At 37.7% G+C, this 27,693-nt stretch overlaps 1 protein-coding gene across 8 annotated transcripts in view; it reads right to left on the reverse strand.

Annotated features, from left to right (window-relative positions):
- The window catches only part of LOC105690594 (glutamate receptor ionotropic, kainate 2), a 150,419-nt gene that overhangs the window by 77,858 nt on the left and 44,868 nt on the right, over positions 1–27,693 (reverse strand). For all 8 annotated transcript variants that reach the window (XM_048656459.1, XM_048656455.1, XM_048656456.1 and 5 more), the window contains 2 exons: positions 6,819–7,013; positions 5,670–5,825 (listed from right to left, as the gene is read on the reverse strand). In XM_048656459.1, coding sequence (XP_048512416.1) covers positions 5,670–5,825; positions 6,819–6,891 — 229 coding nt within the window. In that variant the 5' untranslated portion in view covers positions 6,892–7,013. The remainder of the gene's footprint in view (positions 1–5,669; positions 5,826–6,818; positions 7,014–27,693) is intronic.

Here is a 27,693-nt window from a genome sequence, read left to right on the forward strand (position 1 = left end):
ACTGAATTGGCGGAGGCAGCTGGCGGTTGCGGTGTAGGTATATAACATCGGGACGTAGAGTAAAGTAATCTTTACCGGAGCGAAGCAACGCGGAATATGGTGTCGGTGGTGCAGGTGATACCGGTGGTGGTGGTGGTTTGAATAATTTCTCAACGCCAATTTATGGCCATCAGAAAGGAAGAGATGAGGTCATATGTATATAATATATATGTAGATTGTGCAACTAAATGTAAATTTCAAACATGATACCAAGTTAAAGGACTTTAAACAACCTTCAACTTCATCTATCTCTTGGACGTTATTTATGAAACGAACAATTTTTTTTTTTTTCACTCTTTCGCCGTTTCCATTGATAAAATATGCTGTCGAATCGAATTTCTGTCAGTGCTTCAAAAAAGAGATCTTCTTCACTTCTTCCTTTACTAGATACGTGTATTACATTGTAAATTGCGAATCGAGATATCATCGAAGCTTGTGCGTAATATGACAAGAGGGAGAAAGTCACTCGAGAAAGGTATAATTTTGCTTAATTAAAAGCTCGCATTGTCGTGAGTCCTGTACACAGGTACATCCGAAGAGATTGGAAAGTGAAATTCGTTCATTGTCGCGAACAATCGAAGGATCTCGTCAAGCGTAATTCAAATTGAAAGCGAGACTCCAGTCGAATAACAAAAAAATAAAATCAATAATATCTTATAAACATCTCACGACTAGCTCTTGAACCCGAATATAATTTTCATTCTATTCAATATTGAAGAGCGAAAAAAAAAAGAGAAAAAAAAAAATGCCCATGAAATTAATTATATCTAGAAGATGTCATTATATAATACACGATGACGGTCGGCCCTTGATTTTTTTTTTTTTTTTTCTCAACAAACGTCACGACAATTATATCGGCGAAGCAAATTTTCAAACAAGAAAAGAAGAAACGGAAATCTACAACGTTTTGGAAAAGTTCGATTTTTTTTTGTTACTTCAGCTAATTGTAAGAGTTGAAAATTTTATTTCAGCCGGAGAGGCCTCTCGTTGTACGATATGCATAGTAGCAGGAAGTGAACCCATCGGCGTGTATTGTACTATTTATTTTGTTCGTGCCTGGAGCAGCACCTGTGCGGAAAAGTGACCGTCTACGAAAATCCTCTTACGCGGGGGAGACGTTTCATATAGTAGTAGGTTCGTGTACCATTTCACGGGCTTACTTTCATCCGGTTGCATTATTTAGCACCAGAAGTCGCTCGCTATAATACAAAGCTGACCCGCAAAACACCGAGTAAAGTAGGCGAAAGACCTGAAAGCATACTAAACATTCACTACTGTTATGTACATACGTACATACCTTATGTACACCCGTTTTTTATATGTACATACATTTTTGTATGTATCACGCGACTGCGTGTGTGTCTGCGTATTTTTAGCTATACTGCATGTACTTTTTTTGGGAAAGCAGAAAAATGTGAGAAAGCTAAAGGATTTTTTGAAAATAAGAAAAAAAACAAAAAAAACGAATAACACAGTGACGTATTATTTCGGTTTTTCCTTTTACTGTGTGAATCAGGCGAATAAAGAACTTGATTTCTTTTCAAAAAATTCTTAACAAACGAGATGCGAGAACTGACAAAAAGAGTTTCTGGAAAAAGAAGAGAGGGTAAGACGCATCGTAACATAGATCGTCGGTAAACATGCTCAGGGCAAAATTTTCAAAAACGTAAAAAAAGCAAACGAATAAAAGGATGACTGGAAGAAAACAAAAAGACAGAACTGAGAACAAGAAACGCGAATTATACAATAAAACAAAGAGAAAAAGACGTGGTTAAAAAAATATGTATCCACCTACCCTCGATAGATTTTTTTTTTTTTTTTTTTTTTCATACAAGTTTCTTTAATACCAGTGAATAATTTGATACCCGGAAAAGATCGGATCAAAGGACTCTTCGCGTCCAAGGAACAAAAGAGCTGCTGCTTTTGAGATAAGAAGGACATAGGTGGTTGTACTACAGAGAGTCGTACCTACTACACCTTATAACATAAGTATATAAGGTCGTATTAAGAATTCCCACCATTCGCTTTCTCTCCTACTAATTTTGTTTCTTTCTTTTTTCCTTCTTTCACTTCTTATTGTCCGTACACTTATATAGGTATAAAATACGTTTCTCGTATTATCTCCCTTATTTCTTTTTCACGGACGAACGGACAGGAATTACGATATCTCGTTACGCGGGCATCCCGCCTGTATTTTCATACCTCTCTACCGCTTCTCCTCTCTTCCTCTTCACAAGGTACACATCTATGAAGGTAGAGGAAGAAGCAACGCAAAGATACCACCCATATTAGGGCTGCAGAGGTTAATCGGCTTAGTCATGTGACACACGTATATTACCGCCCAAAAATACGTTCGTCGTCGTGTCATTCCAACTATGAGTGAAGAAGAGAAAAGATGAGGAAAAAAATTGGAGAGAGAATGCGAACGTTGTACCGGTGGATTTATTTTTCTACGCACTTTCATGACGCGCGTACGTACGTAACATAGGGTAGTCGGATCCGTAATCATAATTGAGAACAAAAAAAAAAAAAAAAAAAGGAAAAAGGTCTTCTACTCTGATGTGAAGGGAAAAAAAATCATGATGATGACCCGTACGCGATATTTTTGTTCTCCATCTTTTTATCTCTCTCTCTCTTTGTTTTTCGCTGTGCGATGATACATAAAATCTCTTCGAAGGATTTTTTCATATACCTACCGCGCGTTTCATGTACATATGGAGTCTGTACACTACGGTATGTCTGGTTGTCTGCTTTCAAGCTCCAGGCTCACGCTATATCGGTAAGTCGAACTAACTATGAGGTCCATGAACGAATTCTATAGGAATGGTGGCACTTGACGGCAGGCAACCAGACATACTGTAGTGTAAACGCTGAGACACATGGTATAAGTGTCGGTGTATATTTATACGATGCGGGTTTTCCCTCGTTTGATAAAAAAAAAAAAAAAAAAAAAATGAAATTGTAAAAAAAAAAAAAAAATTGATGGCAAGCAAACAAATTCAGAACCTAAAGAGCTAGGAAAGGGGTTTCTTTACACATCGCTATGTATTTAAGTATGTACCAAATACGTATAACGAGAACCAGCTGAAGCTGAATAAATCTTCATTGAATTTTTTTCCCTTTCCTTTTCTCTTTTTCTTTCAATGAGAAAAGCTCTGAAAATTCGAAAAATAATATCCCTCTCGAAGTGAGCGTGACGCGTTTGATTCGCAACGAAATTTTCGAAAAACAAAAAAGAAGAAATCAGTGATACTGTAAGTAAAAAACAAGAAAAAGTACACGTCGGACATGTGGTTGGTTATTTTAATTCATTTTTTGTTTTTGAAACATATTTTTTCGTGTTTTTCGTGATACTTTTACGCAGTGGCTTTTTCGAGGTCCGTCACATCTGCCTTTATGAAAGTTTTTTTACTTCTTTTTTTCAAAAAAAAAATAAAAAAAAAACGAGTATATGTAAGGGTAGAACCCCTATAAAAGTTGTTACAAAATTTAGGCAGTCTGGTTAGCCTTCTGAGTGCCGATACGAATATACCTATATAGAGATGTTCGAGGATCTTCCGCACGTGTATAAATACAAGAGACGGTAGCTTTTCTTTGCGAAAATCAAATAAAAAAAAAAACAAAAAAAGACAAAAGATAGAAGGAAGGAAGGAAACAAGATATGAGAAAAACGTCTTGATCGCGGTGATGGGAAAACTTTTATCATATCGCATGTGCAACGCTGACAGATATACGACGATTCTCGAAAATTAAATGTCACTTAAATTTTCCCACGGAGCTTTCCTAGCTATTTTTTCTCCTTTTTCCATGTGTTTTATATCATACACGAATCGTAGAATATTTTACTTCACGCGAACCTGCGGAACTTGCAAACCTGCTGGCGCGCGCGCGCGCGCGCTCACGTGACAGTTTTAGCATAGATATATCGACTATTTTCGTTTTTGATTTTTGTTTTTTCGTTGCATTGAAAACGTCAGTGCACCGTACAGTTTATGTGTTCGATCGTAAAATATTGGCGCCATTAAATTATTCGCTCGGTAAAATGATTCTTTCGAATTGTACGTACGTGATAATATGCTTTTCCAAACAAAACGCTTTTCAAAAAAAATTTATTACCGGATTTCTAAGCCTTGCGCGGACCGTTACTTCGGACAGTTTATGTTTGGGATTGAAAAGCGAATTTGGAAAAGAAAAAGAATCGAAAATTGGAAAAACAAAAAAGACGTAACTACTCTGATATGTAAGGGTTGTGTTTCGCTAAGACAATTTTATCAATAACGTCTTTTACCGGGTATTTCTACGAAGTTGGATTTCAGCCAAATTCGGTATCTGAACGACCCTCTCGGCCGGTATAATGGACCTAGGCGACGCCCCGGAAGTCTCTAGTCTCTAGTTTCTAGTCGTATGATATAGGTATAGTTTCGCAACCCCCCAAAAGAACACGTCGTTCTCGTCGCTGTCGCTGCCGCCGGTGGTTATCCTCGTTACGTTTTTCCGACGTGGATAACATTCCAAATTCACACTCGTTTCCGTACATATAAAATTATACGTATTATCCATACGCAAAAGTATCAGTACATTACACCGATCCAAATTCAATAAACTCCCCGTCGTCCGTTTTTTTTTTTTTTTTCCAAGTAGGTGTCTCAATTTCGTTCTCCTTCCTCCTGTTGAATATCATTTTTTCCCACCAACCAATTTGCATTTATACAATTACTGAAAATCAATGTTCACGCATATTCTAATTTTTCCGAAATATTCCAATTTTTCGCCACGCGCATTCGACGTAATTTTCTTGTTAAAAATGCGCGTGCGAGAAGGGGAGTGAATAGAGAAGTGAAGAGCAAAAAAGAAATCGTACATCATTATCTCCCTTTCCATTGAAATAATTTTTTTTCTTTCTTTCTCTCCCTATTTAACGTAGGGATATAATATAGCTATAGCTACAGCTGATAAGGTTGGCAGGAGAGACTTGGCTCGTTTTTCTTTCTTCGTGTACACACGTGCTCTCGATGTGTGTTCTCATATTACACCGGAAAAATATACCCACGTAGGAATGACGAAGGATAAAGAAAAAATGAAGAAATGAAAAAAAGTAAGACGGAAATGTAAAGAGAAAAAAAAAAAGTTGTCATAATAATAACAAATTTCATCCCCCTTACGTCATTTGTCACCAACGTCGATTCAGTTTTTCGCATCAGTTTATTACGTGCCCGCGTAGAGCTGAGTGTGTATGGTAAGACGAATTGACGTCGCGTCGTCGTGAAGAGTTTAAAAAAAAGCAGAGGAAAAATGAAAAATTTTCCAAAGCAACACGCAACGTTCCAAATCATGGGATATGTATGCGTACGTATTTTTTTCCTTTTCACCCCGCGCGGCATTTCTCATAAACTATTACACATATTTTCCGCCCCCGAATACATTACCCGTATTATAATTTGAATTTTTGAATATATCAGACTTTTTTCGCCCGTTTTTCGATATATCTTGTAGCTTTTTTGGTTTATGGTAATTGAGTATTTCTAATTAATAATTAGAATATCGAAATTATGTGCATGTAATACATGGGTATTATAATAATGAGACAAGTATATAGGTATGGAATACATAAAGCTGTTGTTCGAACTCACCGCGTTTTGAGGCGTGAAAACTGTCCTGCGGCGAAATCTGTTCAATCTGAGCGCTCAGCCGAGGGCGGGGGAGAATTTCCCTGTTGGCATTTATCTTTTCCACCGCGTACCGGAAGGCCACCTCCTGCTTGTCGTCCACAGGGTGAAACAACCCTCCTGGGAAATCATATATTCATATTCAAAATGCAATTACATCAAAGACGCTATAGCACCGCGTGCACGAAAAACAAAAAAATTATAACCATGGTAGGTGAAGTCGATGCTCCGCTTTCGAAAAATGAAAAAAAAAAAATATTTAAAAAAATTCTTTCAAGAAAATCGAAATCGAACAAATTTTGAGGAAATTCTAAAATGAGGAATTTGAGGTATCGACGCAAGAATCCGATTTCGATATCGACGCAGGCGTTCCTATTCGTCACGAAATTGTTCCTCGAGTCACGAATCTTGTTCGCTTGGGGATAAATATAATTATGGTTTAGGATGACGTAAGACCTTGACTCTCCATCGCGCTATTTAGTCTAGTAACGAGGGTTTCTATGTTTTAATTTAATTACAGAAACTGAAGCGCTAACGACGTTACGTCATTACCGCCTGCACCTATACATATAGCATCAACCCACCGCTACCCTAGCTTCCAGTAGCGCTAGAAACAGACTACTTAATTTATTTACCAACCACCGAGTAGGTAGCACGGCTTGCCCTTAAGTAAACTCAAGTACGGCGAACCTCCGTTTAAGTTAGTGAAAGTATTGCAAGAACGAAAAGGATAATATTCACCGAATAATCAATCGTCTTCCAACAGATTCTTCGAAGGGACTAGAAAATCATTATCGCGTATGCATCGATAGAACCATCGCCTACTTTTTCTACCCAATTCTTTTTTTTTTCTTTATCAGGGAAATTTGAGAGCGTTTATTGTTCACGCGGTTAACAACGTAATTCTATAGTAATCTCGTTATGGTAATTTTTTTTTTTTTGTTGTTGTTTTTATTAATGGTCACAATTTATTCGTTATTCTTTGGGGGTGCGCGGTCGTTAGGGACGATGATGAATCGAGGAAACGGAAGATTATGATATTTTACAAGCTAAAATATGCGTGCGCCGGTGAAATAAGAAATTTATTTCCGTTACGAGACTTGTGACTCTCACCTATCCTAATGAAATCAGGAAGGGCACTTGCGCAGGCGACGAAGACCGCCAACAGAAGCAGCCTTGTGGCCATTTCCGGTTCCGGGCCGCCCCGACACTTCCCTTTTATCCACCTTCACCTCCACCTTATTTTATGTCAACTTCAACTTCAACTTATTATAATCACGCGAGAACTCCCACGCTGATTTCACGCCACTGAAACAGAAAATTAAAGAAAAATTATTTCTTTTAAAACATTCGTCAGACATGAGATCGGCGAAGATTCAAACATGGGGAAAAAATTAATCTTGTGCGCCGTCAGTTTAAAATTCGAATTTCTTTTGTGTCTCGTCTCGAAATGCAGTATCTGAGAAAGACTAATAAAAAACCAAAGATTTCAAACAAAAGATTAGGATCATTTGCGAAGGACCTCGCATTCCACGACGTTGATCAGTTCTTGAGTTTTTTTTTTTTTCTTTCATTTCGACGGATTTCAACTTTGCGAAGGTTGCAGGAAAATAATATCAAAGCTCGATCATTCCTAAAATAAGATTACACCTTCTCGTCCTTCGCGTCACCTTCTTTGACATCCTAATTTTCCTATTTCTTTCTCTTTCTATTTTCAAAGTATGTATATTTTCTCTCACTCGATTCTTCTATCTCGACGTCCCCGTTTTCTCGAATGGAATAAACTTGAAGCTAATCGATATCGCACCTATTCCTCGGATTTAAGAAATTTATTCTCCCAGAAGAGAAGAAGAAAAAAAGGTTAATCCACGGATCGTTTAGCAGAAAATCATGCCACACATTTTCTCTCGTTTTACACAAACTGTCACAATGTTTTTTTCTCTTTTTTGATTCCAAAAAACTAATCGACTGTCGCCATGTTTCAAAATGGAAAAAGAAATAATGACAGTGGATCGTTTTTTGTGCAAACTAATATCGCTCTTTTTTGATCCAGAAGTGTTTCGTATACAAGTTGGTTCATATAAGATGCGCTTTTTCTTGTTTTTTTCCTTTTTTTTTCACGGGAAACATACGGCTTTGAAGTGAGGACGAAGTAGTCGAAGGTATGAAACTCTAATCTTATTCCTTTCTTTTCCTCTTTTTTCCGCGATCCACGCGATGAGCTTGGCGTGGAGGGAATGAGGTAAAACGATGAACGGTGCCACACAGCAGCAATCTACAATCTGAAATCTACAGTATAACGTTCTAAAATCCACCCGTCGGTCGTTCCATACGTGGCCATACCTACTCCGTTATATACCTCAAGAGTTAGCCCCCGCTTTTCTATATACTACCAACGGAATCCATATCGATTTACGTTTTACATCCGGGCGAGCACACCGCGAATAAGCCCCTCTTCGGAGGTGGATCCAACTGAAACGAAAGAATGAAGGAAGGAAGGAAGGAAGGAAGGAAGGAAGGAAGGAAAAAAGACGCGAGAGTAAAGTTATGTGGAGAGCGAAGTAGTAGGAAAAAAAAGAAAAAACTATAGGTGGTACAGGGCGGCAAGTTTCGTACAATTTCACTGTGTGGCGAGATACTCAGCTGGGAAAGCATAAAAGGGCACAGGGCAGACCATCGACACCGGCGGAAATGTGGCCTGAATTTTAATGAATCGCTACCGCTCTTCTCTCTCTATATATTTACGCTAAAGCCCTTTCTGGACTTACCAGCTATGACCGGCTAGAAGGTTACCATAGACGATATGAAATTTTTATGAAAACCACCACCCTCCACGGAGGATTACCCGCCTTAATCGACCCCCGGTCGAAACCTGAAACTCAAACGACCACGTTGCCCGACTGAATTCTAACGGCGAAAAAAATTCGAGAGAAAAACTATCCTATTTATCTTTCATCGTATCCGTCTTCTTTGAAGAGAAAGAAAAAAAAAAAAAGAAAAAAATTATCATTGTAAAGAAAATTGCAAAGTTATCATGAAACCAAATATTAGATTTTCTTTTTCTTTCTCTTTTTCTCTCCAGTTCTAACGGAAAAATCACATTCAATTTAAAATTTTCGTCCACATGTGAGGTATGTACAACAAGAGGCATATGCACATGTATGCGAAATGCATTAAAAATAAACTAGGGGGGATTAGATTGGCCGAGAAAACGAGTTTCAAAGTTTTGCTGCGGCGTATATTTATACTGAAAAAAAAAAAAACAGGAACAACCAACGCGTGCTTGGTTGGTATTGCGTATACGAGATGAGAGGAAAAAAAAAAAAGAAGAAAAGAAACTAAAGAGTTGAGAAACAAAAAGGAAAGTAAAGAAAATGAGTGGGATGGAGAGGGAGAGGGGTTGAAAAAAAATTACATAGAATAAAAGGAAAACTGTAAACTACACGATATTGCACGGGGTGTACGTACATATATGTATGTTGGTATATGTAAACCTGGAGCATGGAGCCGGGATGAAGATAGTATAGGGTGGTTATGTGCATCTACCTGTACACGTACTTTTCGTATACGGGTATAAAGAGAGGAAAATTATTTACCTTAAAGGATAATTAACCCAGTTTTCAAGAGTCGCGAAGTTTGACCCGATGTATCCCTCGTGCTTAAAATCATTTCGTTCGAAGTATGAGTTTCATAAAATCTACTCATCCCCGTGTACGATCTATATACCTGTGTACCCGTGTATTTGTACGGACATTTTTGCACAATGGGATCCTCCCTTCTCACGTACAATGAGACCGATATAACGACGTCAGTGTCGCGACGTTTTTATGGGACACCACCGATAGATTGATAAGCAGTTGCAGCTTCTCGATCTATCGGTGAGGATACAGGAAAAAATCCGAGCGACGAAATGAATTCGATGAGCAATAAAACGAATAAATTAACGACAAACTTACTCCGATCGTACCTGAGCTGCGCCGCGTCGACTACTGCGTCGTAGTGTGTTTACGAATTCGTCCGGGTAGAGGACGACTTCGAAAACACGTCGCACTTTGGGTGGTCGGTGTTTGGTGTGTGTATGCACGATAACACGGGGATTAGAGAGAACAAGATCCGTATGATCATCAGTCTTTCCGGAACTATCGTACCGTGCGGTCGGCGTCCCGAGTGAGAGTGAATAATTTTTCATATCCAGAACGAGTCCGGACCAAGTTTCAAAATCCCAGTGACACCCAGCTCTGCGACGCCTTCGTTCCTCTACACGCCATGACAACGCACGCGACGCGATTGAGGTAAGTAACAACAGGTTGAAAAATTCTCATCCGATTACAAACGAAATTAACGTGTCGCAAATTCATTATTGAAAATAATTGTCGACGATAGTCGAAGTCAGGTAAATGATTTTTACCGGCTCGATGACGAGATGACGAAAAAATGCCCATGAAAGGTCAGCGAATACCTTGTATGGGCACATCGTCAACGACGTGGCAAAAAACTAGTCGAAATCGAAGAAAAATTAACCGAATCGACTTTAAAAAAAAGTCAAAGGGGTAAATTTGGTTGGAGGATACCGCAGCGGAATCCACACATCGCCGTGGGATTTGTATTGTTTCGTCGAGCTTTGAGTGCGGAGAGGGACCGGAAGGGGAGGAAAATTTCTGGTATTTCGTTGTGGGATTGGCGCTAGATCTAGATCAGCGTGTTTATTCGCACGCTCCTGTTTTCGCTGGTTAGAGGGTCCTTGACGCAGCCCACAGCCGGGGGATTACACGCGGGGGAGTCGAACGGTGGGATTTTAAGCTCGCGGACGATCAGGGCCGTGCGTAACAACGGCTAGAAAATGTCCGACGCTTGCCCAACGCTCTGAATATGCATGAGTTTTTGGGTACCCGTAGTCGCCTTCGCGGCTGCCGTTGCGGTTCCGCACGTAGCGTAAGCCGCGACTACTGGATCTACGCGTATTTTCCACCCCTTCACACCCAACCCACACAGTTTTCATACATTCACTGGAGAACACATCGGATTTGAAACGTTCGAATGATAAATTTTGACAGTTTTAAAACCGAAAGAGATCGAATTTTTTCCACTCTTGTTGAAGATCAAGTTGAATATCTGTGATTAATTTTCATCGCACTGATAATTCTTCTTTTATTCCTATCATTTTTTTTTTTTTGTCTTCACTTCGTCAGGTGTTTTGTGTGGAATAGAATTTTCCGATTTTCGAGAGGAACCAGATAATAGATTAGCGTAATTTTTTTCTTGTACAAGTCTTGCGGGGTACGAATGTTATTGAGAATAACATTTACTTTGCTACGCAGTACAACGAAAATCTGTAGCTCGACAATGATTCCCAAATTTTTTTTACCCCATTTTGTTCCGTCTTTCCAAAAAATAAATCAATCCTCGTTCCGTGTAGAGCTTATACAATATCGATGGTTTTACGCTATTCTTTGCTTCTTTTTCAAGCTCATGTTGACGTACGTTATTCGTTTATTGATTTTTCGAAAAAATGAAACTTCTCGTTAAAAATAAAAAACGTACAAATTTTTATGTCGTCGTATTACACGTATACAGCATGTTTTATCAATTCACAAAAAAAAAATGTTATCCTCACCGAGATATAATCGAAGGATTGACGCAGGTGATTTAAAAAAAAAAACTTTTTCGTGCTTTTTCGTTTTATTTTTGAAGAACAATATTATCGCAATAAACGTGTATATTTTATACGTCGGTATATGTACAATACACAGGCAACCTGTCTTGATATGTACGTGCACAACGCTTTGAAATCCCTCGCGGATTTTTATAACCCGTATATATTCTCTATGTACGTATATATATATGTGTGTATGTGCTTAAAATCTGTGTACATATGTACGTACGGGTATATATAGAGAGTAGATATGTGCGGTAGAACCTGCAGCAACAGCTAGAAGTATACAGGTAATCTGAGTGTATGTACATACCTATGTAGAGTAATGTATGTATGTATGTATCTCCGGTACACTTCGAACTTCCGTTCTCCGAACTGCAGGTGCAGAAACTTAAAACCACCCCGTACTAGCTGACGCTTTCGCTGCTGCAAAGTTGCAGCATTAAAGTGACGGGGTAAAATGCTATCCCCGGAGTGCAATTGAAAATCGATTAGGTATAAGAAGGAAAGTAAAACGATCATTTTTCGCACCGGTAGATAATCACTGTGTTTGATTTTCTCTCGGAAACCGCATACTTAATGATCGTCGAGTGTTTTAAAATTGAATCAAAAAGCAAATTGCGGGCGAGAAATTTTTTTTTTCACAAATTTTCACTATGAAAAATACGTAAACTTTTTGTTCGCCATTTATTAATTTTTTTTTCCAAGCAAGGAAGAATTTTTTAAAAAAATCAATCGATGCGGAGTTTCTTTACAACATAGATACACATTATGCTTGCATTTATGCCTGTACCAAGGAGTAAATAAAAAGCGCGATATAAACCCGCGTAAAATAAATGTCGTATTTCTGGGTCGTATAAAACGTAGTATTTGCAGATTATGTTATTTATACTTATACACTACAAGTTGAGGCGAAGGCACGTCTCAATTTTGCAGGGGTTGTGTTGTGTTATGTATGTATTATAAAAAAAAAAAAACATATATATATATATGTACACGTGTACGCTGCATGTATATCCAAGCGAAGGAGGCGCGATACCGAAGGATAAAAATTTTACACCCAATCAAAAAGAGATCCTTCGCTTTACGACACCTATGTCGTTTTCGAGCAGGTGCGAGGGTTCTTGCTTTTTTATATGTACATCTTTTTTTTTCTTGCTTGATTAGGGATCACGAGACCACTCGGGTAGAAATTATTCTAGGTTTTTTTTTTCTTTTTCTCTTTCTGTACTCGCTGTATGCGATTGAAGACCAGATGAGGAAAGAAATTAAAAATTTTTAATAACTTATTCAAATTTCAACGAAATGCCCCATAGATCGTACATGGCGTAGATATAGGATATACGTCGTAACAAACTGCCGCCGGGGTATAGACTCGAGTGCTGTAAATGGAGAGAAAGAGAGACGTACATACATACGCGTACCCCCTATATACACAAACGTGTTTACGTACCTATCTATGTGTGTCTGACAGCTGTCAAAGTTTTGTAACCGTTCGCAACTGTCTGAGACGGGTGAATCAATTGAATACCGGAGATCAAGAGGGAGAGGAGATACGTAAAGACATATACCTAGGGAAAAAGTGGGAGAGAGCTGGAAGCTAAAAGCTGAAAGCTCAAAGATGAAGAAATAAAAAAGGGAGAGAGATTCAGAGGTCCGTACACAGATGGATATATACATATAAATATAGGTAGATGAAAGGAAAAAGGAGAGGGACGGACTTTTCAGCTTTACTTTTCAAACATTATTTTATTATGTATCGGGTATATGTTACGGATATGGAATCGAGTGAAGGTATAGAAAAAAACCAAAGACAAAATTTATCTCAACATCCTTCATTGTCAAGCCACCTCCGGCTTTTCTACATACTATTTCCACAATTGGTGATCCGATAGAAAAGCAATGAACATTCTACTGTCTAATGTATACGTGTGAATATGATATGGTAACTTTTTTTCTCTCATAATGAGATGGCGCGCCATGTGATCTACGAAATGGCGTCGCTCGTGTTAGGGGAGTCCGTTGAGCAAACATATATCTGCAGAAAATGGTTGCAAATAAAATGTATATATTTATGATATAAATATATGCATGTGCAGTGTATGTACATGTATGTTTTTATACAGCATTTATAATGCATATGCATTCTATATATTTTTCGAAGGCTGGAAGAAAATCATGTCGTAAAATTCCCTGTTTCAAATTCAACCCCTTTCTGGTTTTATACGCTGACGTGTGAATATATTATCGTGCAAGGATTTTTCCAGATATTGTAATAATATCCTTGGAAAAAGCTTCTGCTGTTTCTGCTGCAGGACGTTCTCTGTGTAATATTTCCTTCGTTTTTCAGATATCATATCGTTCACGCACAAGATATACGTATACGTATAGATAAAGCGAAACAGCGAAAAAAAAGACGCAGAAAAATTCCCAAAAATCGGGTTTCTTTGAGAATCCGAATCGAATTTACGGCAGATCACAAAACTACAATTATTTCTTTGCACAGTTTTTGACTTGGTTCAACGTATAATTTTAACATATAATTTGGATTCACAATTTACGTGCATGAATATAAATTCATATTATTCATGTACAGTCATGTGTGAGAATTCTGCTCTAGCCTCATACACTGGTATCAATTTGATCCAGCCGCAGTTTCGGAGTCCGAAACTTGACTGCAACTTCTTGAAAGTTGACGCTAACTCCAAAGCTCTTGAAAAATCGTGGCGTAAGCTTGGGCTTTAGAAAATCCGTAAATCATATTTTCTCCCTTTCGTATAAGAAATTCTATGAATTTGAACTTGACCGCCTTTTCGTTCTTTGCTTATTTTAGTTTATTTTCTTCCACCAGCGTTACACGCGCATCGTATTTGATTTCATTCGTCGTTTAAATTTTTGTCCCGTCATTTTTTTTCAATTTCTTTTCTGATCTGATCTCCAAATTTTTATTTCCATCCAATCCTTTTTTTATAGGATCAGTTTTTCTGCTACTTTTCGATCGAAAACCGAGAAAATTTCTTCATCGACAATTTCGAACAATTTTCGTCTATTAGATGGTAAAATATGTGTATGTAATTTTTGTATTCTGTCGCGAGGACGAGGAGGATTTTTGAGCGGTGAATTTTCATCCCTTTTATGGGATGCGCGAAACCCGCGTGCGAAATTTTCGACGAATATCCTTAGGACGATTTCGGTATATAGTGGTACCCAGTAGCTTCTGGTATGTACCATAACTTAGCCCCTGTAGGCGTTGCGTTATGACCTGAATTAATTAGAGGCTTCCCTTAAGTTGAGTTACGTCGGCTAAAGGGTTGGTTGCAGAATCTTCCTTTTCTCTTCCAGTTGCCATGCCGCAAGGAACTACAGTTCTGAATATTTCAGAGAATCATCTGCAAATAGTATACACACACAGCCGTTGTACCCACTATACGCAAACGTATCCGTCCGTAAAAATACTACACGTGCGTTCAGTATTCGAAAATTTTATGACCCCCTAAATTGAGAGGTCCAAAAATTTAATTTACGCATAGATACTTCATCCCCTCTGATCGGGATGAGGAAATTGTTGAGAAAACTTCGGATTGATATTCCTGAAATTTGCATTTCTGATTTTTTTCACGATATAGGTACTCAGAAAATTACGATTTCTTGATTCTTAGTTTATTGAATTCTTCGTTCGCGAATGTCGAAAGTAAAATTTTAATATTTGAGATTTTATTCCTTCGATGTACATATATACGTACGTGGGTAACAAGCAGTCGTGCTGGTCGATAAAAATGACACGGGAAAGAATTTGAAAAAAAAAAAAATTTCAAACCGTATTCCCGCACTGATTAAATTCGAAGTAAATATTTCAACGTATATACGTCTATACGTCTATGAAGGATAAATTTTTTTTCATCATCTATGGATATATCCTGAAGCTCAAGTCTTGTCTCGCGGGTGAATAATAATTGTGTGTCGTTTAAATTTAAATCTGATTCCCCGTCGAATTTATTCCGTTAGTTCGTTCCGTTCGGTTCGAGTTTGGTTTTTGTTCGATCGAGGCGTCGCGACGTCGACGTCGTCGGGAACGAGGGACGTTATAGGTCCTCCATACGTCTATATATACGTAGCTCAGAATTAATTTCACCGTCGTCGCACGTGGGCCTCAATTATAATAAAATCTCTCCCTGGCTGAAGGGACGTAAAACGTACGTCTATACTACAGTAAACGTGGAGAAACGTCGAGAAATTGAGCTAATTAAACTGTTTTTAATTAAACCCCACTTCGCTGCCCTTATATTATTCTACAACAATACTCGACTAATTTAAATTCTCCACGGTTATTATGCAGCTGCACAGTCATCCACCATAATTCCCCCAAAATCAGCTTTTCCTCTCCCCACCTCCCCCGACCACAAATTGTATCCGCCAAATTTGCCACGTTATTTTATTATGATCCATATCAACTTAAGACGAAATTAATCTTGTAATTGCTCTGCACCTGCGACCGCGAAACCAAGAGAGAATCTTTGATTTTTTCGGCATCGCGGACTTCGTTCGTAACTGATCGGGTGAATTACTTTTCGCGAAAAACTAATTTTCATTTAATCGGTACAAAAAAAAATTTTCTCCCATTTGTTGATAATATTGACAAATTTTTCTGATTCGCCGTTCCGATTCCGAAGTATACTTACACCGCGTTCTACGTTACACTCGTTTGATTCATGGTATAGTGATTTTTGTAAAAAATGTCTCGTACATAGGCGGTAACGTAAGTTTCAAAAATTGATTAACGAGACCTTGGAGACCCCGAGGATATAATGTTGATGCGGATAGGAGTGTACGTACGATTTTAAAATTCGAGTCGAGGGAATATACTTTTTCATCTCTTCGGAGCACACGCGAAACCGTGAAAGAGAGAAGGAAAAAAGTTCAATAAAAAAGGATGGAAAAAGAAAAATGTGTGTGTAAAAATGCGAAAAAAACCTCCTACGTATATAAGTGGGTTATGCATACCAAATTATATATACTCTTTTTTGGTTTTTTTTTCCAACGTTCGGCTTAAACTTCGAAAAAATTTAGGATCATATATGTACAATGTACATACATATGTATGAATATATTTTTTGGTACAGATTAAAGAAAAAACGAAATAAAGAAAATCTCCCGCAAACTAAAGTAATATCTTATAACATGAAAGGATTTCAATCGTGAGTTATACGCTCGTCGTTGAAAATATCCTCCCTCTACACCCTAGGGTTTTTGGCCCTTAATGTATAAAATATATTACCTAATATATATGTATATATTATATATACAGTATATTGATTATTGTTGTTACGTGTATATCTCGTTATTAAAACAAAGTAGGTGACGGAAATCGGAAGGGTTTAGTTGAACACAAATTTTTTGGTTACAGTTATTCCAAAGGGGTTTCTAAAATCGATCGGTTTCTTTGCGCTTTTTTGAATGTCTTCTTTTTTTTTTTTCCTTTCTTCGATCGCGTTTATCCAGAGGTTTATATTCCCATCAAATTCGCACCGCGCCGTACTTACGTACACCGGCTTTAAAATAAACAGGTCGTAACGAACCGTGTATAAAATCGCGAAAATGTTACTGCAGGTATTTTGACGTAGTTATACCTGCATGTTTTGAGAAACGAAAAATGCAACTTACACAGAAACCTGTCTGACGATGCAAATGTTTGTCTTACGTTGATTTTTTCGTTCTTTCGTTTGCTTGAAATAAAAAATTTTTCCTATATTATCCGCATATCCCGGGAATTTTTTACCCGCCCCGCAACCGCAACAGAGATCAATTTACGTCGTGTTAGGTATTCGTCGTCCGCCGTAAGACAAGAAAACTGGCGTATGAATTCGAAACATGCAGGGAAAATCGCCTCATGCATGAAACGCATCGCATTCCGAAATTCGACGAATTTTTTCCTTCATTATTTTTCGCCTTTTCCTTTTTTTCTGTTTCAACTACGCGCCCGAAGCGATTCTGCACACCCGAAATCGAACACTTTCGTTACACATCACGTGTGTCTCCTTTGGTTCATCGAAGTTTTTTTCTCCCCTTATTGTAGAGCCGTTTGCCTCTTACTACTTCTTTATCTTTTTTCATTTGATTTTTTATCGTCCGTTTTTTGCTTCATCAAAGAAGACGGTAAGCCTACGGCGGAAATTTCGGTATCTACCGAATCATTTGGAAAAGCGCGATATCGGGTGATATACGAGAGACAAATATTTTCTTCATCATTTTTTAGAACGATTCTTTTTTTGATTTCATTTCGAAAGTATACGAGGCATTATTAGATATTAGCTATTTCCGCGCTGCATGAGTATTTCACGTTTGGATTTAGGGGTATTATAAACCCTTCGTAAGCAGCAACAGCAGCAGCAGCAGCAGCAGCAAAGCTTCAAGTTGTTGCAGGTTAGCCATACACCTTATATTATACCGTGTGAAGTTGGCTTATCTGAATCACAAATTTTAGTTCATACATACGAGCAGCTACCTACCTACGTATTACATACTGACGTGAAAATGTATATGGATCCTATACCTATAGATCTTTGAGCTGCGCGTGGCAACGCTTAAATATCTGCGACTTGGCGAAACGCTCTGCATCATGAAGCAGCAACCCCGTCTTACAAAACATTATATACATAACACGATACCCTGCACATCGACGCCCTACGCGAAAACCTGTGCCGATTAGAAGATATAAAAAAAAAATTTGTCAATTGCACAAATCCTTTGATTTTAAAATTTCCATTTTGCAAAATTAAACACGTCTTCGCGCACATTTATTTTGCAAATTCCAATCATATCTATGCAACCAATAGAAAAACGAAATGGAATCATGAATAAATTAGGTGCTTCTCACTATTTTTTTTTTTTTTTTCAATTCGGTTGACGATATAAACATCTTATATGTGACGCGGAGAAAAATGAAGTTAGTGACCCAACGTACGTTGGCACCTGATATTCATATGCACGGGTCCGACGTATATTATGGGTGTATGAATGTAACGTACCCTATGCCTTAAGTGCGGGACGGGCGTCGCGACGCGCGTCTTTTGCGCTACACCGCGCGACAGTGTCTTCTTTATTTCCCTAGCGCCTTATACAGTGCCCCAGCACGAGCAGACCCAGAAGAAAAAAAAAAAAGCAAAAAGAGAAACCCCATTCTCGTCATCCTCACCCTTCGGATATAAATATTATAAGAACCACCACCGCCGAAATGCCGCAGTATGACCAAGAAAAGAAAACGATCTTCATTCTCCCGCCTTTTTCCTCTTTTCTCCTTTTTCGTCCTCCTCTTCATCTTTCACTTCTTTTTTTCTCCCTCTCTCAACTCATATCTCGAAATTCTATTTCATCTCCTTTCACAACTCGCCAGGTTTCCCCGTTAAGTTTGTTTTATATATTTTCTCCCCTTTTTCCTTTTCTCTTTTTTTTTTTTTTTTTTCTTTTTTAAAGGATATACGGATGCAGTAACTTTGTATTTTTTCGCCTTGAGATTTCTAAGGGTTTGCGATAAGTAGAAATAAAACCAAAAAAAAAAGATTCGTCATACAAATAAATGAATAAATACACAGCATTCTCGAAACGGAATAAAAAGTAAAGAAATAAAAATCGAATTCGTCGATGCAGTCGAAATTTGTTCTTCATGTTAATCCGAACATATTTGTTTTTTATTTTTTAAATGTGAATTACAGAAGAACATAGGGTGAGAAAAATATAAAAGGCGCGCGTCGTCTCACGTATATTTGCATATCCTGTAGCGAGGACTCTCGAGGGATAAAAAGCTGGAGAGTAAAAAGCAGGTTCGCCTGATCGTTTCCGATTTTTCGGTCGCGTCTAATATTCGCCCTTTTTCGTCTTCATCTCTACCCAAAGGCGTAATAAGCACTATATTTACGCACATGTACAACGCATACGTACTGTACTCATTCGTACGTACATATATCTATGTACATGTAATTCGTTTGCAACTCGACGTCGGTAATTAACTCCGCGAGACGGGGTGGCTAGAAAAGGGAACGGAAAACGAGATGGATAGGGAAAAAGGGAAAGACTGTTCGCCGGTGAAAAAGAAGAAAATGAATATAAAAAAGAGAATAATATCGAGCAAAAAATAAATTACGCTGAAAAAGTAAGTAACGCAAGAGCGATATAATTTTCTAACACCGTATGAAATCAATGTGCATAACTGATGCGTAAGTGCGTACATGTGTAATATAAATACACGGATGAATATTTTTTCTTATATTCCATCAAGGAAAATAGTCTTTCTTTTTTATTTCTTTCACTTTTAGCTTTATTTTGTATTCTAGTACCTATGCAGGAGGCATTTCATGCTGCGTATAAAGCGCTGACCATTATTCAGAGCGAATAATTTTGCGATTTTATTCATCCATATTGATATGTTTATATGCATATGTATGTTTCACTGTATATAGACTGACATATGCAGCTGTGCAGCAGTCCAATACGTCAGTGTAAACCGTATACCTATATACATATAAAACGACGTACTAAAATTTATAACATTTTAGCTAACTTTACGTCATTCGATTTGTGTTTACGTATGTGTACATAAATCACACGAGCATTTATATTTATAACGTTTAATCTCCTCGTGCAGTACCCGTTATTTTTTACATTCGCTACGCTACGTAAATGTATAGTTCGATACATTAAATACACTTATATAACCTACGTACGAACGTACATACATTTTGTACACGAATTTTGTTACCTATTTTTTTTGCAGGTTCATACCTAAAATTTCACCTGGATTTCAAACATTTTGCGGATAAATTTACCCGGTAAACCCTCCCCCCCAACATTGAAAAAAAAAAACAGAAATGTAATTTCCAACAGCAAAAAAACAATTCACTCATATATGTTAATTTCGGTATTTATATCCGTTAATGAAATATAAATTTTTAACTACCTCAAAATCCGTTAGTCGCGACGTGTGTACCTACGTACAGGTACTATACAAAAAGAGAGAATAATTCAGATGAAGACAAAAATTGAATCGGATTTTTTTCGATACGTAATGTCTTCATTTATCGGCGAAACAAAGCTTTCCATTATTCCGTCCAAAATTATATATATTTTTTTTTTTTTTGTTATTATTCTCCTCTTCTTTCGATGGTAAAAATTTTCATCAATTATGTTTGACAGCCATTGTATTGGGATGGAAGGATCGCGTACTGCACCTTATAGACACATATGTATATCGATTACATGACACGTTGTGATTTGATCCGGTGTGTAATTAAGGTTTGCAAGAGTGGGATGTACCTAACCATTAATACGTTGTATATATCCTGAATTTTGGAGGTATATAAGTACAGGTATATAAGCAGTTCGTATTATATTTGATCATCGGTGTTCGTCTGATAACATTCGACGAGTGAATGATACGGACGACTGAAATTTAGGTATCTGGTCATAAAGCGACGCTCTCAAATTCCATATCCTCGTAATTACCGTTTCGAGCTAAACTTCTAATTGAATGAAGTTTACAACCTACTACTCCCCGTTAATACTAAATGCGCGGGGATTTAATATTGAATGAGCATAACGTTCTTCAGTTGTTCCATGACTCTTACCTACAAACATGCTTAGAATATTGAAACGAGATTTCGGAATTTCGAAAACGATGAATCATTTCGATCATCACAACTCATTCGCAAATCTCTTCTTTCTCCTTTTCTTGTTACTCTCTGCAATTATTTTAAGTAAATTTATTGTTAGATTGTGATTTTTTTTCTCATTAATCGAAAAGGGGACTTAGTTCTTTTTATTTCTTTTCTCCTCTTTGGAATGAGGTTTTTTTTGTTTCTTAATCTCAGAAATTTGTGAATAGATTAAAAATGACATCAACCCCAATACTGGTTGAATATTCTAGAGTTATGGTATTCAAATTTGGAGAGATGCAAGACGGTCCGGAATTATGGGGTTTTAAAGCATGCATCGGCGATCCGAAATTGCTGGACTATTTGAATAGCTGATTTCTGAAACGTGCGCGCATTGGATCTGAGAATTAGCAAGGCTATTCGTATCACGTAAATCTGAAGTCGTAACTCGGATCGTATCGGACCAATGGGAGGTGCACGAACTTTGCATCGAAAATTTTAGAATTCAAAACATAGAAGGAAAAACTCGAGCGTTTTTCCGTTATCCGCATTATGTAAAAATTGTCAAAAACTGTCGATTTTTTTCTCTTCTAGCCAAACAATCGACGAATAAAAGAGGAGTGAATGTTTTCGAATTATTTTGATTAATTTTGTTTGTCTAATTGAAAATCCGTCTTATGAATTTTCACGTATTTTAGATCGTGGTAGAGGGTAGGTTAGATGGAACGACGCTTCGTCAAAAGCACTGCGATTCAAAGTACAAGTACGCGATGTACCTATGCTACCAAGGGATGGAAATTAATGATAAAATATTTACGTGACAATTCAAACGCGCAGTTCTTATAACATACGGGGGATGTTAATTATTTACATTAAATTAATCGTTTAGGGAATTAGGGAGGCGAAATAATTTGATAGGATTCATGTAGATAAAAAAACAATTACAATGAACTTGCGGAAAAACGGTCCTGATAAAGTAAACGCGGTACACGAAAATTGTATCCTCGGAAAATTCGATTTTTTCTAACTACAAAAAAATGAGAAAAGAAAATAATTGAGAGGAACAAAAGATGAAAAACGGTTGAAAAAAATTTCCGATCGAAATATCATTTATCGTACATCCTTCCTATCGAAATGAAATTTCTAAAAACATTTCTTCCGAAGTTTTCTCCTTTTTTTTCTCTCATTTTTGATTCAGGATGAATCGTTCTCTCGAGATGGTAGAAACCTTACTTTCGATACGTTAGACACGGTACATAGATATAATACATATATATCTATATATATATATACCTGTGTATATGGAGAAAAGTAAGCAAAAAAAAAGTCACGTCGCGTCGGTCAAGGATTTTCCTGAAATTTTCGCCAGTTAATTTCCGCCCTGTGATTAGAGTCTGCGGATAAAGGATATATATATATAGGAAAAGAATGAGGAGCACGAGAGGGAGAAGGAGCCTCGCCAAGGATCAGCTACACATATATGTGTATTTTATATAGGTACATATATACATGTACCTATGTATGTTTCTTCCATTCGTTGTTTTTTTTTTTTTATTTTTTTTATTCCGTTCTCGAGCACAATTACCTCATACCGATAGTGTTTTCATTTCATTTAATTATTTTTCCCGAACTCATTTGATTCGCTCAAGATAATTGATAAATAAAAATTGCCAAGCTCACACCCAGACGAATAAATGTATAGAGCAAAGAAACAGAAACAATTTCGGACAAATTGAAAAAAAAATTGGTCGATAAAGAACAGGAAATACGTCAGATTCTGTTTTTTTCATTTTCATTTCTCTGTTTTTTTCTTTTTATGGACTATTTTTTTGCGACGTTGGATTTGAAACGTGTGTTTGCTGTAGTATCCCTTACTACCCTATTGGCAGTTGAAAGCTGCGGTTTGTCACTCATGAACTACGACCCGGTAGCGAAGACTGCAGGAAAACTCTGATACATAGGTGTGTGTGTGTGTACACATTGTACGTAGGTATTATAGGTACTGGTAGTAGTAGTAGTTGCTGCTGGGAGTTTGAAACGGCGTCTCGAGTATACCTATCTTTCATACCCTTGGCGTCGCGACGCCGTCGCGGCCGCAGCAAATGGCTTGTGACAATCCAGACTCGATTGCCTGCCTGCCAGGCGGCAATTAATGCCCTCGTTCGCCCCCTTTTTCACCAGTTCTCGTCCTTTAAAAGGACCAAATCGAACGGTCAGCTTCTCGTCTGCGGAGAAAACGTGCGGCGAGAGAAGAAAAATTATTATCAAGTATCGAGATTGTCGAGGTAACACAAGTCTGTATTATTTCAACTGCACAAACGGACAGTGAAAATTTTTCTGGGTACGTTGTTAGAAATTGAGTTGCGTAGGTTTTTATTGACAACTAAGATTCGTCTGGAGGAAATGATAATTAGATTGGTCTCTTCCTCGTGCAATCTTCAACTCCTTGAAATCCGTTTGTAAAATCTACGAAGCGTTTGGAATTATGAAATGTGATTATCTCGTTTTTGTTTCAGCGCATATAAAAGTTATTGAATCACGTGACGCTCATTGATTGAGTTTCTCTGATTTCGATAAAGATTTAAATTACAAAAAAAATCAATCAATTAACAAATTATTGAAGGTAGAGAAAAAAAAGTTTTGCGAAAATCAAAAAGAAAGCAATTAAATTCAGGGTTAATTTCGTATACACGCTTGTACCTATAAATTTTTTATTCATTTATCTTATTCACCTTTTTGTAATGTGTAGTGATCCGTACAACCGCGCGAGTCAGGAACGGAGTACGTTTTTTCGACAAGTTGAGCTTAAATATAAATCTGCGGGGGACCGGGAGTAAAAGTATCTGACATTTATACATACGTCACACCGATATTACTAAACGGACCTCCTTTTTATTGTTAATTTTTTTTTACTTTGGGTTTTCCGACTTTTGCGGAAACTCCATTTTTTCTGTATACCTCTCTCCCTTTATTTTCCTTTCATCCGGTTTTCTTTTCTTCCATATTACAACTTTCTCTCTCTCTCTCTCTCTCTGGCTCCCCTATATTCACTCTTGCAACTATAACACATCTATGCGGGTGCGGTTCTAATGGACAATATTTTAGCTATTCAGGGATGAAATTCCATCTCCGTAGGTAGTCGTAGTCGCAGTAGTAGATCCATGTAAGTTATGTACGTTTACTATAGGTACGTACGTACATTATATATACATACATACACGTATGTACGTATGTTGCGCGAATCCTTGGTAAAACGCGAGTCTACACGTCACGAAATGTGAGTTATACGATAGGTTAACAACATCGAAACGCAAACGACGCGGCGCGGCGCGGCGCGACTCCTACGACTTTAAGTACACCCCAACCTACCCCCACGTTATTTATTATAACGTATATTTATACATGCACACACACCGTTACATACGTGACACGTATATACATTTACATCTACTTGTATGAGTTTTGTGTGATTGATAAGGACAATCCCTCAGGCGTGCGAAGCTTAACCGCAGTTTCCTGTCACCCCATAAGAACCACTTATACAAGTCCTGTGCACAGGCAGTCATCCGGCTGTATGAAGTTTTAAGGGCCCCCTGCCCTCCCCCCATGTCCTGGATATAATTATAGTTCGCGACAGAAATTGTCTCAGAAATTATACGGCTCTGCGGAGATAGGCGAAAGGTCGAAAAGCTCTGCGCTGCGCGTGACTTGCTCGAAGAAACAAAAATTTCGAATTTTTTTGTTTCGTGTTCTCCGTCTTTCACGGAAAATCTGATCGGGGATTCATTTGGTAACAAATTTTGGACAGCGTAAATGGAAAATTGTGAACGTACGGATTTTTCTTTTGGTTTCGTATTTTTTATTTTTCATTTTTTTTTTTTTTGTCTTTTTTTCTCCGCCTCGAGATGGTTATCTATTTTCGATTTCCCGAAGCCTCGAAAGACCGGATCATATTCAGGAAATTGTGGAGGATGTCGTGAGGTTAAATAGAAATAGGGATCTCCCAAGTTTCGTCGGATTTACGCGATTATCGCGTGAACTTTTGGTACAGAGCGACAATTTGTTACTCAAACATTATTTGGTTAACTACACGAATCAAGTTATAGCTGGAAATATGAACGCGTGTACGTTGTACATCATATCGAATATCCTTTAAACTCTGGAGCGCAGTGCGTCGCGCTTATTCCAAATTGTGTAAACATGTAGTCGATCATGTTTTCGATGTTGAACAAACTGAAATTCTAAATCCATATAAGCCTATTACTATTACCTGTATGTATGCGCTACATTTTTGTTCCTGTGACAAACTAGACTTTATTTGATAGCAAATATATCGTGACGCCGCAAAGTCTGTTTCAAAATTGGCAGAAACTGAAATTTCTTCGATACGACAAACTTCGCAGCAGATCAGAGGTTTCCGAAATTTATCGAACGTGCCTTTTGAGAAAAAAAAAGGCAAAAAAAAAAATTTTCAAGTTAAAGAATCAGTCAACTTTTGAGTAGAATGAAAGCAATGCCTTAAAGCTGATTGGATTCGAAAGGGAGATAAACCATCGATCGGATTTCTGTATACCTATACCCATGGAATCTTCTCCATTCTGAGAGACCGAAAATCCGAACGGTCGGAGGATGAGGTCCCATATAATGATAATAATAATGATAATGGTAAAGGGTGAGAGGGTAAAATAATCGGAAGATCGGTATATACGTCGTATATACATACAGTATGTGACAACCTGCAGGTATATAACGTCACTAAATCCTTGAACGAAAAGGGTGGGAGAGGCGGGGAGGCGGGGAGGGGAAGTGGTGGTGGTTTAATTTACGAAAATGACATTATTCGGATGTTCTTGAGAATTCTGAGAAACAGTCAAACCACCTAACTTATTTGAATCATGTCAGAAATGCCAGACGTGTATCAAATTGACGTGGTATATGACATATTGGTGTATGCCACATGTCATACCTATAATTTCACCAAATCCAAACCCGTACTAATTTACCGCAATTACGGATCACGCTGTTCGAAAATATTTACCTGTGGGCAAGAAAAAATCTGTAGTTTTTTTTTTTTTTTTGAAATTTAGAAAATTTTATCCTCACACGTTCATCGAGGATGTTTGAAAATTTAAAGATATTAAAAGCACATAAAAACGATGTCTATGTTTTTCATAAGGTCTTTCACATTCAGAAAATTTGTTCTTCGAACCGAGAGAACAGGTAGAAAATAAGTGCACGTTCGAAATCGATTCTTTTGGGTTTTTTTTTCGTTGGTTTATCTATGAAGATTAGGTAATGAATCGCGATAAATAATAGAACAGAAAAAAAAGAAGACAGCTGACGAGAAATCTTCAACTATGTGGTATAGGTACGTAGGTACACATAGAAAACTAGAGTAGCTGTCACTGTACGTGAAGGTATAGAGAGCTTTATGTATTCCGCAAATACGAGGTAAAACGGGAAAGCCTCGTGCGACGTTTCTGCGGCCCCCGTGCCCGCGCCGTTCGTCGTGTATACGAAATTAGCAATCTGCGATTCCTCCCGCAATCCTGAAATCTACTTTTACTATGTTATGTGTAGTATGTACGTACATATGCATACGTAGACACATCTACGTACCGTACCTATGTATATAAATACACTGTGATTCCTGCACACAAAATCTGTGACGGACGGAGACGTGACTTACCAATGATTTTCTTAACCGCGAAACCAAATAATATAAAACTGAAGAAGGCGAAACTCAACCTCTTGCTGTATAAATTTTGCTGAACGTGAAGCGAAAATTCTCGAACCTATAACTTTTTACACTCGACCGTCCAATTTATGTAAAAACGCCCCCCGTAACGAAGTGAAAAATTTTATTCGCCGGGAAAAAAAAAAACGAAAATTTATACGTAATTCGAATAATTTAGTCATAACTGAAATACGAATGATTAACAACTAATTTACTTCCGGATGAATTTTGTGTAATTATAATCTATTTACATCGCGTAGAGTACACGGGTCATGTACATAGATGGGTATTATCATTACATAGGGACGGGGTCTTCTCTGAAGTGAGGAGTATTACATCTCAGGTTACCTAATTAACAGGACCTACTAATTGCGGACTACATGTTTACACACTGCAATACATGTTATGTACCTATGTGTGCTGTAATACCTTCAGGCTTATGTACCTATGTACTTTACATGTACGTACGTGATTATACGATGGTGGTCTCTGATTGCTACTTGTTATACTATACCATTTTCCACGAGGAAACTGCTCCGTGAATTAACGGAGAATTTTTTTTCAACGTATTTTTTTTAAGGATAAAAGTTTCGAGCAAACTTTTTATCAAGAATTTCAGAGAACCGGTCGATCCGAAGTCCCGCACATTTGGATGTTCAATTTATTCCATTTTCTAGTTTTACAGTTCCAAATATTTCCACGCATAAAACAATACGACGAAATGATTTCGTTTCGAAATATTATCGTTCAGATTTTTCCATACAGGTATATCTACGCGTACTTTGGACACTGCGTGAAATTTTCAAATGATTGTTATCGACCGGGGCTGACCGAAACTACTAAGGGATGAGGGATGAAATGAAATGAGCGTGCATATATTTCGTCCTCTTTCGTATCGCTTGTCATAAACTGCGTTATCTATACGGGGTGCATTTCATGCCGAATCTCCTGTAT

The sequence above is a fragment of the Athalia rosae genome, chromosome 6 (assembly GCF_917208135.1).
Source record: "Athalia rosae chromosome 6, iyAthRosa1.1, whole genome shotgun sequence".
Taxonomy (NCBI): Eukaryota; Metazoa; Arthropoda; class Insecta; order Hymenoptera; family Athaliidae; genus Athalia; species Athalia rosae.